The 19,503-nt window shown below is 42.7% G+C and overlaps 2 protein-coding genes across 2 annotated transcripts; one reads left to right on the top strand and one right to left on the bottom strand.

Moving 5' to 3' along the window:
• The first annotated feature begins 8,880 nt into the window (after nucleotides 1–8,880).
• On the top strand, nucleotides 8,881–14,279 carry LOC4344614 (homeobox-leucine zipper protein ROC7-like). Its single transcript, NM_001422903.1, has 5 exons — nucleotides 8,881–9,371; nucleotides 10,684–11,109; nucleotides 11,232–12,689; nucleotides 12,778–13,178; nucleotides 13,454–14,279. The coding sequence occupies exons 1-4, from the start codon at nucleotides 9,258–9,260 to the stop codon at nucleotides 13,135–13,137; spliced, it is 2,358 nt and encodes a 785-aa protein (NP_001409832.1). The 5' UTR covers nucleotides 8,881–9,257; the 3' UTR covers nucleotides 13,138–13,178; nucleotides 13,454–14,279.
• A 722-nt stretch (nucleotides 14,280–15,001) lies between these two features.
• LOC4344612 (tryptophan synthase beta chain 1) lies at nucleotides 15,002–18,450 on the bottom strand. Its single transcript, NM_001422904.1, has 5 exons — nucleotides 18,052–18,450; nucleotides 16,997–17,353; nucleotides 16,445–16,887; nucleotides 16,269–16,363; nucleotides 15,002–15,536 (listed from the first exon to the last, which is right to left on the bottom strand). The coding sequence occupies exons 1-5, from the start codon at nucleotides 18,394–18,396 to the stop codon at nucleotides 15,361–15,363; spliced, it is 1,416 nt and encodes a 471-aa protein (NP_001409833.1). The 5' UTR covers nucleotides 18,397–18,450; the 3' UTR covers nucleotides 15,002–15,360.
• Between the last annotated feature and the right edge of the window lie 1,053 nt (nucleotides 18,451–19,503).

The raw sequence follows: 19,503 nt of genomic DNA, 5'->3' as shown, positions 1-19,503 counted from the left end.
CTGGTTTTGTGGTTGAAGGACGTAAATCGGATTCGTTGACAAGTTAAGGGACCTTAGATGAACTTATTCCTATTTGGCATGGAATATGCGGCCTGTGATCCAGCTTGTTGGGCCAAATCGCTGCGAAGGCCCAGTCGCTACGCACCTACATTTCGATCTTATACTTTGGCATTTTCTTTTTTAAAAAAAAACTACATTTCGATTCCCCACTTTGCAACTACAGGTAGTCATTGCGTGTTTGATCACTTTGTCATCGTTTTTAACCCTACCAAATTTGAGTATTACTAAATTTTGATAAGACAACAAAATAAACATATTCTTGTCACTACTATCATACCAAATTTTGTAGAAGTCGAAAGCTTCCACTCTTAAAAGCTCTATTGGTAACACCAAAACATATCGAAAATTGATAATGTCAAATATTGGTAGGCTTAAAAATGTAAACAAAGTGAACATACTCTGTTTCTGTTTTTTTCTTATTAGACGAAACCTTGACTTGACATAGAGGGTCCAATAAGGCTTACAAACACTATGTAATCTAATAATCTCAGAATAACACGTGTCCAAGATAAGTGACTTGTAACTAGTAGCATATTGTCGGTTCGTTGCCATAGGATTTTAATTGAAAAAAATATCATTGTACATGTCATCTTTTAATTTGTAAATATATTTATTATTGAGATGTGGACCCTTTAGCCCCATATTATCATTTTTTTCTTCTCACAAAAGTAGAAAAGTAGGTATGTAGTGGGGGGTGATTGACATATGGGCCTCACAATTTAGTTTTTTCTTTTCAAAAAAATAGAGTTAGTGGTGAGGGTGTTATAACAGATTCACCACCACCCTACTCCTTTCTAAAGGAGTATTTGTTAAAGATTCACCGCCACCCTCCTTAACATTCAACAGAAAATGCCTCTAAAAATTTGTCGAATATAACGGTAGTACAATTACAATATACTACAACTAATATGTAATGTAAGTAAGATGTAAGCAGTGGTGTGTACATCACAATTCACAAAAGGGGTCATAGGTTAGTGGATTGGCGTGCGCAAGGGTTCCATGTGCTGCATCCACGTTGACTATTTACCCCATCCCTGCTAGCACGCATCTTCAAGCCCATCTAACGATCAGAAATTTAACAAATATTCTCCCAAAGTTTTTGTTGGAAGTTAAAATAGCAAATCCGAGAGATATGTGAACCCTTTGGCTCTCGTAGTGTTCTTTTTTCTTTTCATAGAAATAGAGAGTTGATGGTGGAAATCGTTGACACATGTTGCTAACTCTCTGATCTCACAATGTCAATGTTTTTCTTTAAAAAAAACATATGGAGTTTGTAGTGAGGGTGTTGGCAAACTTACCACCAGTACCACTGTCCAATATCCGCTCATCACTTATTACTATCTTCGTCCTATAATAATATACTAACATAGTACTTACTGAATATGACACATCTTAGTACTATAAATCTAATTAGTCTTTCTGTCTAGATTTATGTCTTATTCAATATTAGATTATTTTATTTTGGGACGGAGAGAGTACTAGATTAACAATGCCACTATCTCCACACAAAGAAAATACTCTCTTCATACTCATAAAGGAAGTCGTTTAGGACAATGTTTAAGTCAAACCTTGAGAATATAAATTATGAATAACTCTTAAGTTGTTGAGTTTGAAAATGTAAAAATTATATGTATAGATTTGTCTTGAAAAATACTTTTATAAAAGTATACATATATCACTTTTCAATAAATATTTTTATAGAAATAAGAAGTTAAAGTTGTGTTTTGGAGACTATGTCGCTGTCCTAAACAACTTTCTTTATAAGTATGAAGGGAATAATGGACACATAGGGATATTGATAGTATTTCACAATACAAGCTAGGGCCGGAATTATGACGCATGCACGCAAGGTGGTTGACCATTCATCAATAAATCTGATATTGATCAATTGATGTACGTGGCCAGCCGGAATTAATTGGATGCTGCAGGAGCCTTAGTCTCTAGCATGCATTCTATTGTATTGCAACGTCTCCGGCCCATCCCGTGCATGACCACCTGCCAATATAATGGACCCAACCAAATTTTGTGTAGAGAAGATCAGCATGCAATAAATATTTACTTCAGATTTTAGGTCCTTCACATCATCTTGTACATATAGAGAGCTGGGTGCAAATGTATATAGTCCAAATTAAGCATAGCACACTGTTTTTTTTTTTGGCCAAGTCTCTCTGTTTTCCATATTTAAGCAATTCAGGATAAGTGACTATTTAAGCTAGCAATTCAAGAATCAAGATAATAAGTGACTAAAGTGTCCCATTGTTTGGCCTAAAAACGGCTTATTAGTAAAAGAATAATTTATAGGTAAACTTTTATATCTATGCCCTTAGTTGTTTAATTATTAAAAGCCAATATAAAAAAGAAACTACGACAAAAAGAACATAAAATCAACTCCAAATCAAGTTCACTTAAATTTTGACAACGGCATATAAGCTATAGAGCAAATAATGAGAGGTTGAATTGTATTCACTTTTTTGTGCTATTGATGACGCATTTTACTCTGTGAACAGATCAATTCACAGCTAGGTTCATATATAAATTTTTAGTGCATGTAGCTACGGAACCAACTCCAAATAAATCTACATGTAAAATAAAAAATTTAACAAATAAACCACATAGATGTGAAAAGTAATACTATAAACGTAAGAAAATTGCTTGTCCTTTTTTTACTTCATTCAATAAATCACCAACCTCAAAAGTGAACAAGAAAATAATAAGGTTCTTATGACATTAAAGTTTTGATAATACATGTAACTACCGGAGTAGAATATATCCTTTAATCCATCCATCATAATCAGTTGTTACCCAGCTTGCGGCCGGTGTGGACCACAGCATTTAAGATTTAAGCTGACCTTCATAACACATAGGCCATGTGACTTGAAATGTCGCCTTTCCTACCTTCATTTCAAACAAAAGCATAATATGTAGTGCACGGTGCACCCATCAAATTATAAATGATTTCAATTGAAGTTAGTGTGTATCAAACCTGAACTCTGGATATTGCATGCATATTAAGTTGGAGCCGATATTGATACAATAAAACTCTATAATAACAGTACCCTATATATAGTAATACGTGGAAAAAACCATTGTTGAACATTCCTTTTAAAAAAACCCCTGGTAATTAATAAATATATGTTTTAGTCACGACCACTGTGGTGTGGTGGTGGAGTTGTATATCCATAGATATCCACAAATATAGTTGTGTCATCCTTCGATGCAGATCAAGCGACCAAAATACTTTTTCTGAAATAAGATTGATTAGATATTTAAATATAAGTGACTATTACAAGATTAATTATATTAAATATGAGATTATTGCAACCCTACTATCTACATGGTAAATCTAAAACTTCTGAACAATTTATTGGAAAAAAATAAACTAGATTCCGTCAAGCATATTCCGTTTTCTTGTAGTGAATTGAGATTCTCCATCTACAAAGATATATGCATGCGCGCCATATGTCTGGTCAAAATTAGAGTTACGTACTCCTACAATTAAATTATGTATATAACGCACTTAGATATATGCATGCCATTTTGCTGTTCATTATACTATTTGGTCAACACTAGTTTCCAAAGTGCTTTATCAATCATTTTTAAACAGTATAATAAAAAGATCATTTGAATTTATTGTCAATTTCAAAACTATAAAATAGTTAAAATTAATTAGTTCATGTTGATTTGGTTTGTAATTTTTTAATAATACATAAATCGGCCGTTGCTGCATCCGAGTTGGTTTATATAGACCAATAATGATTATTCTAGCTATATATTTTTCATATATACCGATGCGTGTTGTATAAACGTAGAACTGTAAAAGTTTGCATGTTTTATACAGTATACATATAAACAGGAGTATATACGTACGTATACGTACTCCATCAATCGGTGTAGTAGAGAGATCGAAAGCAATAAATTCTGGACCTAAACCACCTATTAATTCTTTCACCACAAGTCATGAACAGCTCACAAAAACGGCTCTGTGCAGTACCGGCCGCTCCTGTTGCTCTGCCTGCTGTTGCTGATAAAAACCAAACACACCACTTACCGGCTGTGTGTTTCTTCTCCCTCTTTTTTTTTCACCCTGTCTTCTCCTGTATATATAATATATACATGTGTCCATTTACCTTTAGGCCCGGTTTAGTTCCTAAACAAAATTTTTTCACCCTATCACATCAAATGTTTGGACACATGCATATATATAGTATTAAATATAAAAAAATTAATTACACAAATTACGTGTAAATTACGAGACGAATATTTTAAGTCTAATTGCGCCATAATTTGACAATGTGGTGCTATATTAAATATTTTGCTAATGACGGATTAATTAGGCTTTATAAATTTATCTCGTAGTTTACAGGCAGAATTTGTAATATTTTTTGTTGTTAGAATATGTTTAATACTTTTAAATATATATCCGTATATCTGATGTGACACACAAACATGGCCTTAATTAGTTCTGAAAGAGCTTGCTACTAGTGTACGTACACGTTCACCCTCCATCTATAATCTGTTTAGTCTTTACAGTATGCTACGTACGTTGACACGTACGTGCAGTACGTGTATATACATATGGTCGTGTGTTTGACATAGTTCTAGATTTACGAATATTTTTTAGAGTTGTGTATCTTTTGAATATTTTTTTAGAGTTGAGTGTTTCTGTTCCACGGATTTATATATTTAATTTGGAGAAGTGATCATATTGATAAACATTTTCATGAATAGTTTTGTTCCTATTTTGGAGAAAATATAGAATTTTAAATTGTTATAATTTAACTTGCAAATTCTAAATTTGACATACCCCACCACCTCACCTGTTCATGCCATGCAATTGCGAGGGGTTATATTGGGATTATTGGAAATTAGTACTGTAAATCCCTAATTCTATTTTTATGTTCATTGAAAAAGTATATCTCTATCTTATATATGCAACTAGATGTTACCCACTACTACATAAATGATCTTTGCAGATACCCCTTTTATTTTTACAAGCAGACCAAAAGAACATCCATATGCAAAATGATTTTAGGGTGTCGAGAAAAGACCCGCTTGGAAAAAATGATTTTCGTAGGTGGGCTCCTTAAGAGCCCCGCCTGCAAAATATAGTTACTTCGCACACGGACTTTTTTGATACCTGGGCAAAAATATAGCATCGGCTTCCCTCTCCTTTAATTTCTCTCCTACGTACCTCTCCGCTTCTCTTCCACTCCTCTCCCTTATCCTCATTTTTCTCCACTCCGATCTCCTCATTTCTCTTAGTGGCAGCGACAAGAGACGGAGGCAGCGATGACGATCTTCTGGAGGCGGCGATAGCGGGTGCGGCGCTGGGTGCTCAACGATGGAGGTTTGTGAAGGCGGCAGCGACGATGGCGGGCGCGGATCTGGGACCTCGGTGGTGGTGGATCTAGTGCTCGAAACCTCAGCGACAACGGATCTAGTGCTTGGGACATCAGTGGCGGCGGAGCTGGTGCTGCCGGCTTCGGGAGCTGCAGGACCTCTGGCAATGATGGCGAACGATGCTCAGGAGCTCTGTGACAACGATGACGGAGGCAACAATGGGCTGCGGTAACCACGACGACTGCACTTGTGAATCGAGGCTATCTAGGGTTTCAATTTTGGGATTTTTTGTGAGTTCTTTTCTTTTCGCATGTGGACGGCTTAACTGACCGCCACGAAAATCGCTTTTCGTGCATGGATGCCCTACCTGACTAGGAAAATACCAATTTTTACAGACATGTATGGGGAGGCGGCCCACCCAGCTGCTTGTGAAAATAGGTTTTAGCCGCTTGCGAAAATCATTTCTGTACTAGTGGTGTCGTTTGTTATACATGTGACCAATATATTTACATATTTTGTTGTAGTATGGATTTTCACACCACCAACCTTGTATATGGTTTTTCTTCTTCTTCCATCGATGTGGTAATTATTATGTCTCCAAAGTAAATTATGGTTTATTTGATGGAACTCACACATTCGGGTTTAAGTATCCAACTCAGTATATGTACTTGTGTTACAACTATATTTTTTCAGTGGTAGGTGATACACTCATCAACAGTGAGGTACTTAGACCCTGTTTAGATGGGACTAAAACTTTTAAATCCCTATCACATCAGATGTTTGGATACTAATTATAAATATTAAACGTAGATTATTAATAAAACCCATCCATAATCTTGGACTAATTCACGAGACGAATCATTGAGCCTAATTAATCCATGATTAGTCTATGTGATGCTACAGTAAACATTCTCTAATTATAGATTAATTAGGCTTAAAAAATTTATCTTGCAAATTAGCTTTCATTTATGTAATTAGTTTTGTAAGTAGTCTATATTTAATACTCTAAATTAGTGTCTAAATACAGAGACTAAAGTTAAGTCCCTGATCCAAACACCACCTTATTGTGACTCCATAAATCTTAAGTTATGGAGAAAATCCCCTGTGTACCCCTGAAAGTTCACCTAATCTCTTCTATACCCTTGAATTTTGCTCAATCCCTTGGATACCCCTGAATTTTAGTTTGGATCCCTTCCATGCCCTTTCCGCTAGTTGACCGTTAGTTGACCGTTAAATTCTTATGAAAAAGTCCATTTTGCCCTTTGGTATAAAGAAGCATATAAATTAATATAGTATATTGTTGGAGCATAGAAATGTGTTATATGAGACTATTATGTTTATGAGATAGTTATGCACCATATTATTTGCGATAAATATACTTTTAGATATGACATAAAAAGTTAATTCTTATTTATTTTTTTAGCATATGTGTTCTGATAGTAATAAACAAATATGTTATATTACTATGAAAACACATATGCTACATAAAAGAACTTTTAATAACTAATAAATAAGTATTAAATTTTTATATCATATGTAAAAGTAAATTTGTCACAAATAATATGGTGCATCACAGACTCATAAATATAATAGTCTCATCCAGTAAATTTTTACATTCCAACAATGTACTTCATTAATTTATTATGTTTCTTCATAGGAAAGGGCAAAATGGACTTTTTCAAAAGAATTTAACGGTCAACTAACTGTCAACTAGCGGAAAGGGCATGGAAGAGATCCAAACTAAAATTTAGGGGTATGTAAGGGATTGAGCAAAATTCAGAGGTATAGAAGGGATTAGGTGAACTTTCATGTGTACGTAGGGGATTTTCTCTAAGTTATACGTTCATAAGGATCAGGTCTGACCTAGTCGATTAGATCAACTATGTGTCAACGTACGCTTGTACCGTCAAATGAGAACTATGGTTTCTTTTAGTCTTACTTTAATATAATAATCTTTTGTACGCAGTTGCCCCTACCGCTCGAGATATAAATGCATGTGAGTTGTATACAACTAAATTATATTTATTATATACATTTCAGTTTCGACTAAAAACTTTTTAAGTTATTATTGGCTAGTCTCTGTCGTTCGTACAAGCCTCTTATTTTATTTTAGTAACCCACTTCTTTTTTTTCACAACTGTACTATACTAGAGCCATCCCCAATGCAACAAGGTAATTTTAATTGATGACTAAAATAGCTAATATGATAACACATTGTTTCATGTTTGTGGTTTTATAGGCAATACATATAAGGAAACAGCGTATAGAAGGTTTCATCTAAGATACAAACCCATTTCATCTCTCACTTCATTATTATTTTTTACACATCATCCAAATTACTGATATGGAGTAGTACCTAATTTAATAGTAGAACGAAACTTGTATTGGAAGTGTCCTAATTGGCGACTCTTCATTCTGATCTAAACCGCATGCACGTAACTTAAAAAGTTATCCAATTCCATAAAAATGGTCCAAACTTTTTTTATTAAGATACAAAGGTGGTGTTTGAATCTCCTGAAAATGAAGATGAAGATGAAGATGAAGATTAAGTATTTTACGCAAAATGAGGTGATAATAACGTGTGATTAATTAACTTTTAATTATTACAAACTTGAAAAATGAATTAATCTGATATTTTAGAACAACTTTCATATAAAAAGTTTTCGCACGAAATACACCGTTTAGTAGTTTGAAAAGCGTGCCACGAAAATCTAAAATTTAATCAACTCCTTGTAGTAAAATCTAAATTTTACTTATTTTTTTAACTGCTAAACTGTACATTTTTTAACTTAAAAAACTTTATATATAGAAGTTGCTTTAAAATATAAAACAAATCCATTTTAAGTTTAAAATTATTAAAACTTAATGACCTTCTTGTTTTACGTGTCCATACTTAATCTTCATCTGTAGTGAATCCAAACAAACTAGAGAAGAAACAAAAAAGAGATCAAAAAACTTTGCATGGTGTATGATAAATACTGAGCTAGTATCCGTGTAGTGTAAGAGGGCCGGTGTCAGACGTCACTGATGACTTTCAGCAAAACGTACGATAAAACCGCTTATCCATATATATTATTACACTACGATCTAACGACTATAACCAGTATACTACTATATATCGGTAGATATACATATTACGCACCAACGAACCAATTTTCCCACGCGCGCGCCAGGCCATGCATGACGTACGAACTGCCGTATACATCTACGCGTATGTACGTACACACCTACTAGACACGTAGTCTACATCGTATACCAATCTCTCTCTACCACTGCTAGCTGCGAGTACAGGAGAGAAGAGAGAGAGTAGAGAGATGCAAGAAGGGGCAGTGCGTGTCATGCAATAACTCCACGCTACGCCCGCAATGAATGCCCATTGCACCCTCTCCGCTACTCTCCCCGCAATTACTCCCCCCCTCTTCAATACCCCGCACCCTCCACCCTCCTCACCTCCTCCCCCTCTTCCTTCTTCCTCCTCCCGCCGCCGCCACCGCCGCACTCTTCTTCCTCCTCACATCACTCCACTCTGATCTCTCTCTTTCAGACAGTAGCAAGAGCAGCAGCAGAGAGAGAGAGATTTTTATGTGTGTTCTTGACGACTGCGTGATCGGCTGTGCCGCCAGATATAGATAGACCGTACAACTGCAGCGCTAGCTATATATATGTTTCGAGTGGGGTGTGTGTTTGTATATCGATTGTTGATTTGTTGGTAGATCTGAGCTCTGCGAGTGTTGCTTCGTCCATGGTGGATCTCTAGCTATTTAGGGTTGTTGGTCTAGCTAGATAGCTATATCTTTCTCTCTCTCTAGTACTGGTGTGTGCATATATTTGTATATGCTCTGAGGGAGAGGGAGAGGATGATGATCCCTGGCCGGAACATGTCGCCGGCGATGATCGGCCGGCCCAACGGCGGCGGCGGCGGCGGCGGCGTCGCCTACGCTTCTTCTTCCTCGGCGCTCTCCCTCGGCCAGGTATAGTAGTAGTGTCAGATGTGTTGGTGAAGGATTATTTGTGTTCAAATCCGTTTGATTTGATTTGTTTGGTACTTAGCTCTTATAATGCTTTGCTTTCTTGTTAATTTGTGATGATCCTTCTGAATTAATCCTTTGCATATATGTGGTAAATCCTAGAAATTAATTACTGCCTTTGCTGTGCTGATTTCCTGCACTTAAGTGTTCTCCACCAGTAAGTGCTAAGTACCTCTTGTTATTTGGTGTGTGCCTGTCAGGCAGGCTGTCACACTGTCATCTATCACTAATTAACTCACTTCCTATGATGAATGTATTCAATTGTACATACCATTTACATATATGGAGTTAGGCCAGAGAGAGTGTTTAGTTTTCAGAAAGCGAATGCATTTAAGTAGGGATTAATAAATACCAAAAGGGGGATCCATTCATATACATGAGCTACTTGAGCTACATACCTGATGAGAAAAATGTATACATGGAGCATGCATATTAATATTGGCTTTGTGTGTCTCTCTGCACTTGCTGCACTTGTAAAGGAGTAGTGATGATGTGCAAAATTAAACAGCTTCAGTAGTACATATGCACCCTACTCTCTTGTGCATAGCATTAACTTGTGCCATCCTTTATTTCTCAAGCTGTGTTCCTCCCTAATTTAGGTGCTCCTTTTTCTCAATCCTATTTTGCAAAACATTTATTGCTTTGCTACCCCTGGATGAACCGGATTTTTGCACACTGTTTCCTAGTCAGACTCAGCACTAGTACCGCTGTTGTTAATTTCTCTTGGTCCTATCTCATTTCAAATGCTCAATTTCAAACTTCCCCGGTTTTATTTTACTTCAGAAGCTAAACAGTGAAATTATTAAGCAATTTTCCCTAGATAATATATCCAGAATTATAACTCTCCCTTGCATTAGCTTGTTTATTTTGATGTGTGCAAGCGCAGGAGAGATAATGTGTGTCTCCCTAGTTAGTTTCTTTTTAATCTTTAGAAAATAAACTTTACCTATCAGATTTTTAGTACAAGTTAATTAGAACAGCAAGAAGTCACCAATGTCATACTCCACAACTAGATATAGATCAAAATCACTTGTCTGCATCTCCAATATAATACATATATAATGTAATCCAAATTATATTCACACCTAGTCTTACTTAAGCTGAATTACAGATATATATGCTCGATCATATCATGAAACTGCACACAGTGCATATTTTCTAGAACTCTAGCTATATATGAACAATTATTTGCTACTCTTTCTGCAATATTATCCTTGACTGTTGCACAGCTCATGAATGTTAAATCACAATGCAGAGCTTGTTGGATGGACACCACCATCAGCTGCCATCACTGCTGCAGCAGCACCACAATGGACACCATCTGCTTGATCAGCACCAGCAGCATCAGCATCAGCTTCCCCCACAGGCGACGACGACGAGCGAGAGCGACGGCCGTGCCCCTCGCGACGAGCTGGAGATGAGCAAGTCCGGTGGCAGCGACAACCTGGAGAGCGGCGGTGGCGGTGGCGGAGGTGGCTCCGGTGGTGATCAGGACCCCAACCAGCGCCCCCGCAAGAAGCGCTACCACCGCCACACCCAGCACCAGATCCAGGAGCTCGAGGCCTTCTTCAAGGAGTGCCCCCACCCTGATGACAAGCAGCGCAAGGAGCTCAGCCGCGAGCTCGGCCTCGAGCCCCTCCAGGTCAAGTTCTGGTTCCAGAACAAGCGCACCCAGATGAAGGTAATATACTAATCCGTGCATCCATCGTATATCTTACACGTCATGTGAACGTGCATCGGTTCATAATGTTGTGTTTATAAATGTTAATGGTATGTGTGGTTGCACGGGTTTGTATGTTGCAGACGCAGCATGAGAGACACGAGAACAATGCGCTGCGCGCAGAGAACGAGAAGCTGCGGGCAGAGAACATGAGGTACAAGGAGGCGCTTGCCAACGCGTCCTGCCCCAACTGCGGCGGTCCGGCCGCCATCGGCGAGATGTCCTTCGACGAGCACCACCTCCGCCTCGAGAACGCGCGCCTCCGCGACGAGATTGACAGGATCTCCGCCATCGCCGCCAAGTACGTCGGCAAGCCCGCCGCGGCCGTCTCGGCCGCGTACCCGCCGCTGCCGCCGTCGAACAGGTCGCCGCTCGATCATATGGGCATTCCCGGCGCTGGCGCCGACGTGTTCGGCGCCGACTTCGACAAGCCGCTCGTCATCGAGCTCGCCGTGGCCGCCATGGAGGAGCTCGTCAGGATGGCGCAGCTCGGCGAGCCGCTCTGGGCGCCGGCGCTCGGCGGCGAGGCGCTCGGCGAGGAGGAGTACGCGCGCACGTTCCCGCGCGGGCTAGGGCCCAAGTCGCCGGAGCTCCGGTCGGAGGCGTCGAGGGAGACGGCGGTGGTGATCATGAACCACGTCAGCCTCGTGGAGATGCTCATGGACGTCGGGCAGTGGACGGCGCTCTTCTCGAGCATCGTGTCGCGCGCGGCGACGCTGGAGGTGCTCTCGACGGGCGTCGCCGGCAACCACAACGGCGCGCTGCAGCTCATGTCCGCCGAGTTCCAGATGCCGTCGCCGCTGGTGCCGACGAGGGAGACCCAGTTCCTGCGCTACTGCAAGCAGCACCCCGACGGCACGTGGGCCGTCGTCGACGTCTCCCTCGACGGGCTCCGCGCCGGCGCCGGGGGCGGATGCCAGCCGGCGGCGGCGCGCGGCCACCGGCGCCGCCCCTCCGGCTGCCTCATCCAGGAGATGCCGAACGGCTACTCCAAGGTGACGTGGGTGGAGCACGTGGAGGCCGACGACCAGATGGTGCACAACCTGTACAAGCCGGTGGTGAACTCCGGCATGGCGTTCGGCGCTCGCCGGTGGGTGGCGACGCTGGAGCGGCAGTGCGAGCGCCTGGCTAGCGCCATGGCGAGCAACGTGGCGTCCTCGGGCGACGCCGGCGTGATCACGACGTCGGAGGGGAGGCGGAGCATGCTGAAGCTGGCGGAGCGGATGGTGGCGAGCTTCTGCGGCGGCGTGACGGCGTCGACGACGCACCAGTGGACGACGCTCTCCGGCAGCGGCGCCGAGGACGTCCGCGTCATGACGCGCAAGAGCGTCGACGACCCCGGCCGCCCTCCCGGCATCATCCTCAACGCCGCCACCTCCTTCTGGCTCCCCGTCCCGCCTTCCCGCGTCTTCGACTTCCTCCGCGACGACTCCACCCGCAGCGAGTGGGACATCCTCTCCAATGGCGGCGTCGTCCAAGAAATGGCTCACATCGCCAATGGCCGCGACCACGGCAACGCCGTCTCCCTCCTCCGCGTCAACGTAAGATAGCTCTTCTTCCTATAAAATGGATGATGAATCGATCCATCGCCATTGCTGATGAAGAGAAGAATAAAATAATTTGGTGCAGAACGCGAACTCGAACCAGAGCAACATGCTGATACTGCAGGAGTGCTGCACGGACGCGACGGGGTCGTACGTGATATACGCGCCGGTGGACGTGGTGGCGATGAACGTGGTGCTCAACGGCGGCGACCCGGACTACGTGGCGCTGCTGCCGTCGGGGTTCGCCATCCTCCCCGACGGGCCGGACGGCGGCGGCGGGTCGCTGCTGACGGTGGCGTTCCAGATACTGGTCGACTCCGTGCCCACCGCCAAGCTGTCGCTCGGCTCCGTCGCCACCGTCAACAGCCTCATCGCCTGCACCGTCGAGCGCATCAAGGCCGCCATCACCGGCGACAACGGCGTCGCGCCGCCATGCCCACGGTGACCTCGCCGGCGTGCCCATCTATCTGTCCATCATGTGCAATGGTAAGTGAGATCCCCTGATCATTACAGAACGAAATTTCTAAAATTCTCTCAATTTAGTAAAATTGTTCAAATTCAGTCAAATTTTGAGCCCTATTCAGTGTTTTTTCATCTGCAAATACCCCTTTTCTTATTTCAGCAAGATTGAACTCTGCTTTAACTATTCCTACAAAATTCCAGCAAAATTACTAAGTGATCAATTTCTTGAAATGGTTTTCTCTGACTTAATTTCATAATTCGCATTTATGATGGTTTAAATTTGATCGAATTTTGTGCAGGGGATCAAGGGAGGGATCAAGAGCGAATTCGGAGGTTTAGCAATGTGGGGAGTCAAGAACGCACCGCAGACTACTGTCCTTGCAAAAGTGTAGTTGCTGCTTCAGTTAGCTAGTTCATTTATCATTTTTTTTAATCACTATCACCACCACCAAAAAACCCCCAGAAAAATTAATCATGAGTAAAAACCTTAATTATCCAACACAGCAGCAACACAACTTAGGTCCTGTGATCATGGCTGATATATATACACTACATATATTTATACAGTGATATGTCATAGGCTCTGAGTTGTGTTGCTCTCAACAAATTCCTACTCATCATCCAAAATTAAATTTGCTTCAGAGTTCAGACAAACACATTGCATCCAATCCATGCATATGCCCCCTCTTATTTGATTTCAGTTAGGTTAGTTTCAGTTAAGTTATTAATGATCTGTCACCTGCATTACATGGCTCATCAACAGTTCATCAGAGTTAATTAGTTCGGAAGCAAGCAACACTTTGCAAGGTTGGTTGGTTGGTTCGGGTATTGACTCCTCTTTCTCTCTCCGGGTTGCCACTCTCTCTCTAGAACTCCTCTTCTGATGCAAGATTTGTTAATTTCATCATCAGCTGGACTAATGCATGCATATGTGTACTGCATAGTAGTACCTTTAAATTCAGTTTGCAAAAAGAGTGTGTATCATGTTTGTGCTTAATTTGCTCTCCTTGTCTATTAGATTGGGCTTAAACTTTGCATGCATTTGGAGATTTGCAGAAGTCTGTCTTGTATCCTCTCTGTGATTCTCATGGACAGTTCGATTAATTGGACTACCTTTTTGCATCCATATCTAAAGTCTGGCTGAGTTGATGCATTTTGTTTTGGTGTATATCTGCAGGTGTTCAATGATGTTTTTGTGTGTGATATGAATGATGCGATATTTTGATGTTGCTTCTTGCACAAAGTCAGATATGAAATGATGTTTTCCTAGTATATATTTTCCAAAGCTACATCTCAAAAACCTACACATGACACATCACCCATGGTTAGTCTTGCAAGAAAAGGACATTTTCTCTTTTTTGGTTCAGATGATGCTGTCAAAGCATAGGAAACCATGTGTATCTCAAAAACCCATACATTACCTATTGGTTAGTCTTGCAAGAAAAGGATACGTCTCTTTTATTTTATTCAGATCATCGGATACTGTCAAAACCTAGGAAATCATGTGTTCCAAACAAAACAGATCAGGAGAATCAACAACCATGGCGGCGGCAGCTTAGCTTTAAAGACAGTTAAGCCATCTCAACTTAAATGAAGGCCCTAACACCCAACAAATTTGTTGGTTTAGTCAGAGCAGGCTGCTGTCACAGTGTCACCTGTCGACATCTCTCACTCCTGTACAAGGAAAGATGTTGTTCAAGCAATGCAGCAGCTGCAGACAGACAGTAGCAGCGGTAGTAGTAGGTTGTACATTTTTTTTAAGATGATGTTAGTACATTTTTTACTACTAGCAAAAGATAAAACTTTTAACTAATTACTAGCAAAGGTAGCGTAGTGACTCAACCACTAAACAAATGTCACAATTCACCTCCTCTTTGTTCCTTTCATCATGTTCTTCACAAAGTAACAAGACAACTGAAGATTCAGAGAGAACACAGCATACTACGGAGCAAAGCTGAAAAGATATGCTGATAGAATGGAGAAAGATTGGTGTTTATTTAGTTATATTTACCAACTCCGCCAATAACATCATTCAGATACAAAGACAAACAAACAAAGATACTCTTGTAGCTAATATGAACTTCCAAGCATTATTGGTACTTTTTTATCCAAATAACAAAGCTCTAATCAATTGCTGCTGTTGTATTGCACCCTTTCAAAACTGCTCATGGAAAAGCTATCATTTTTTAGCCCCTCTAGAGTTTTTTCAGACATCAAGGTACTTGCTGGCTGTGTGGACATCCTTGTCTCCTCTTCCACTGCAGTTCACCACCACCCTCACGCCGTCGGGCAGCGTTGGGCAGAGCTTCTCCAGGTAGGCGAGCGCATGGGACGTCTCCAGAGCAGGGATGATGCCCTCCAGCCGAGAGACGCGCTTGAAAGCTGCATGTGAAGATAGCATTCGAAAAGGGAATAGTTAGATTTTGAGCATAGCACTTAAAGAGTTAGATATTGCAGCATTAATCAACGATTGGGACATCAACTAGTAAATGTTTATCGTTATGTCAGTGAAGATGTGAAAGACTTCCAACATAACTTTACGCAACTCGGTAATATTTTAGTACTCAGGATTATGTTAAAACAAGTAAACAACAATCAAGATCAAAACATCAACTAAATGTTTAACATAACATGCATATGTGACAGACTGACGGCTAGCAAACTACTGAGTCAGCAACTCAGCATGTTAAGAATTTGCCTGGTCTTACTTATCTGTAATTCAGGGTCACTTTCGGATACCCTACTAACTCAACAGCAAAGCTTAATTTCCAGTGTAAATCTAAAGTTTTTGTCTAACATGTGAATCAGATAGAGTTGCAGACAACCAAAGCGTAGTTGCTCTGATATCATTAAGATGGTAGAGGGGCCAAACAACAAAATTGGTGCCTTAGCCCTGCTTAAACTCGTATCAAGAAAGTTCAGAACATTCACAATATATGCTACTAAGAATAACAGTTTTTAACAGTTGTTGGTTCTATTAGCCTACTCTTACTCATTAGCAGTCCCCACCATCAAAGAGATATACTATTGGCATTTATAGTAGATATTCCACCAATCAAGTGGAAGGAAAATATCAGAGAAGAGAACCGTAGATAGTGACACTGAAACACATACCATCCAGTGCCTCCTGATCTGTCACGCTGTCATATTCAGCACGTCCAATATCCTTCAAAAAGCTATGCTCAGGCCCAACACCAGGGTAGTCCAGCCTACCATTCAAAACAGCATAGATGATTAGCCCAACTGCTGTAAAAATGAATTACTGTCAATGCCAACAACAGAATACTCACCCAGCACTAATGGAGTGGGGTTCAATAACTTGTCCATCATCATCCTGCAACACATAGCTCAATGATCCATGGAGAACTCCCACTTCTCCCTTTGTCAAAGTGGCAGCATGTTTGTCAGTGTCTACACCATAGCCAGCAGCCTCCACTCCAATCATTCTTATATCTTGATCATCAACGAACTCATGGAAGAGACCCATGGCGTTTGATCCACCACCAACACAAGCAACCAAGACATCAGGCTTGCCACCCCACTTCTCCATGGCCTGTCTACGGGTCTCCTTGCCAATCACCTTATGGAACTCTCTCACCATCATCGGGTATGGATGCGGACCAGCAACTGATCCCAAAATGTAGTGAGTGTTCTCAACATTGGTGACCCAGTCACGGATGGCCTCCGAGGTGGCATCCTTCAAAGTTGCTGTCCCAGAATGTACTGCCCTCACCTGTTTCAGCAAAAGAGATCAGCAAACCATGTTGAGGAACAATTGTACATTCATATCGAAACGAGTGTACACGATTGCAAGCACAAAGATGCACAAGTTTCCGTCATACCTCTGCTCCAAGAAGCTTCATCCTGAAAACATTAAGTGCCTGCCTCTCCATATCCTGAGCACCCATGTAGATGATGCACTGCAGCCCAAACCTCGCGCACACCGTGGCAGTGGCAACACCGTGCTGGCCGGCGCCAGTCTCGGCGATGATACGTTCCTTCCCAAGCCGCTTGGCAAGCAAGACTTGAGCGACAGCATTGTTGATCTTGTGGGCGCCAGTGTGGTTAAGATCCTCCCTCTTGAGGTAAATCATGGGGCCTGTGCCATCAGCGCGCTTGTAGTGCTCAGTCAATCGCTCCGCAAAGTACAGCGGGGTCTCCCGGCCGACGTAATCCTTGAGAATACCATCAAGTTCTTTCTGCAAAGAGCAAGGTGTTGTCAAGCACACAACTCTCTTGTTATTTCATAATCTCCCTAGCAATCAAAATGACTACTACTACTTCTAAACATTTCGCATGATTCAGGAATCATATGAAGTTGCAGGCATTGCAGTGATAAATGAAACAAACTATTCACACTATTGAAATGCATTTGGTCTCTGAAAGGCGATGTAGCTACAGCTCAAATACAGTGATACCGGTGCTTGAAGAATAGGGGCTCCAAAGTACTATATGTGGCTGCAGTTCTCGGAAAGGGACACAGACGAAAACTGAATCTTCGTCGAAAAATCAATCGGTCTCAAAGGAAGATTGATTGGTTCTGCAAATTGATGTGACTTCTCCCCTCTACCACAAACCAGAGATCTCAAACACACACAAGTATCACGTATTACTAGCGTTAATCCACACAAAATAAAAGAAGCAAACTATAAGAATATAATCGAAGCAATCATCATTAATCCACAAAAGAAACAAAATCGACGGACTAAACCTTGCAAATCAACATCTCCGACCATCAACCAATTCGGCGACGAAATGAAATGGTGGCGTTTTCCAAGGGGGTTGAAGAAAATAAAACCCAAACGAAATATACTTCGCGAATCAAATCGAAACAAGCGAGCACCAAATCCAATAAATCGGAGTGGGGGGAGGGGGGATCCAGCACCGCGGCGGTTACCTGGAAATCTTCGTCGCCGGCGAGGGCATGGAACGCGGCCTCGAGCTCGGTGAGCGCATGCATCAGCGTCTCGGGCACGTACTTGCCCCCGAACTTCCCGAACCTCCCGAACGCGTCGGGCCTCGCGAACCCCCCCGACGCCGCCCCGTTCACCTCCCCGGCCGCCTCCTTCGCCGGCGACGCCACCGCCTTCGCCGGCCGCATTGCCGCCGCCACCACAGCCCCCGCTCCCCTCCTCCCCGCCGCCACCCTCAAGCCCCCCGCGCGCAACGCCCCCGCACCGACCCTCGACGCCGAGATCGACGCAGCGGCGGCCGCGTTAGGGTTCCCGACGGCGGCGGCCATGGATTCCGACCACGAAGCGAGTAATTAATGGATAGGGAGGAGAAGAGGTTGAGTGGGGGAGAAGCGGGTACACGAGGCGGGTATATAAACCGGTCGCGGTAGGAATTCTCCCACGCGGGGGTAGGTGGTCCATGGACCCGGTGCATGGGCCGGCCCACTCACAGCGAGGCGCCGGGTCCGCGAGGGCGTTTCGTGGACCGGGTGCAGGGGGGGTCGCACCGGGCCCACCGGATCGGGGTAGGGGTGGGGGCGGGTCATTCGGCACGTGTGGCGGGGGCGTTCTCGTCAGAGCAAGTTTTAACAGTATAGCTAACTGCTGGCTCTAAATCATCTATAGCTAATCTAATAGTCTATTCATACAATAGTTAAGTACAAAAATATACTACACCATTAATACCGGTCCTATCTCTCATATACACATAACGTCTTAGAGTCCGTGTTGCAACTAGCTATAAATCTGTAGCCCGTTTTCTTCTCTCTTCTCTTTTCTTCTCGATACGTGGTTATAGAAAAAAATTGAAAATATACTTCTTTTTTTATTATTTTGCATTTATATACCTATGTGACGAAAATTTGCACAAATATACCTATCCCGCAGTGTGGTTACGCGGGACCGAGGCGGTCCCGCACTACCATTCCGCGGGACCGGTGGTCCTGCAGCACGGACGCACGGTACCGCGTCGGTCCCGCGGACCGGCCGTGCGGTCACGCAGGCCGGCCGCGCGTGACCGAGCAGCCAAGCTGCACATGCATGCATATAGCACTGTTTGACACTGTTCTGCACTGTTTCGCACTGTTTTCACACTGTTCATGAGCCGGTTCCGCACATTGGATCCGCGGTACCGCTGTTTGAACAGTGCCAAATAGTGTCAAAACAGTACTGATACAGTAAAAATTGTGGAACCGAGCCGCTCCAGCACGCCCGTTCCGCGGGACCGTGCCGCTCCCAAGGTGCTCCCGCATCCCTGCCGCTCCCGCATACCCGTTCCACGGGCTGCATCGCTTCCGCGCAACCGCCGTGCGGGACCGGCTCGATCCCGCATCCCCACTACGCGCGACCGTGCCTACCGTACCGCTCCCGCTAACCCAATATACGGACGAGGTATA

The sequence above is a fragment of the Oryza sativa genome, chromosome 8, assembly GCF_034140825.1.
Source record: "Oryza sativa Japonica Group chromosome 8, ASM3414082v1".
NCBI classification, from domain to species: Eukaryota; Viridiplantae; Streptophyta; class Magnoliopsida; order Poales; family Poaceae; genus Oryza; species Oryza sativa.
Note: the sequence above shows the minus strand (reverse complement) of the source record. Positions and strands in the feature narration are given on the sequence as shown.

Coding starts and splice junctions, on each gene's coding strand:
- LOC4344614 (NM_001422903.1), top strand. CDS start 9,258: ATGATGATCCCTGGCCGGAACATGTCGCCGGCGATGATCGGCCGGCCC. Junction 11,110..11,231: donor ACAAGCGCACCCAGATGAAG/GTAATATACTAA, acceptor TGTATGTTGCAG/ACGCAGCATGAGAGACACGA. Junction 12,690..12,777: donor TCTCCCTCCTCCGCGTCAAC/GTAAGATAGCTC, acceptor AATTTGGTGCAG/AACGCGAACTCGAACCAGAG.
- LOC4344612 (NM_001422904.1), bottom strand. CDS start 18,396: ATGGCCGCCGCCGTCGGGAACCCTAACGCGGCCGCCGCTGCGTCGATC. Junction 17,354..18,051: donor CCGGCGACGAAGATTTCCAG/GTAACCGCCGCG, acceptor TGCTCTTTGCAG/AAAGAACTTGATGGTATTCT. Junction 16,364..16,444: donor CCCCACTCCATTAGTGCTGG/GTGAGTATTCTG, acceptor TTTGAATGGTAG/GCTGGACTACCCTGGTGTTG.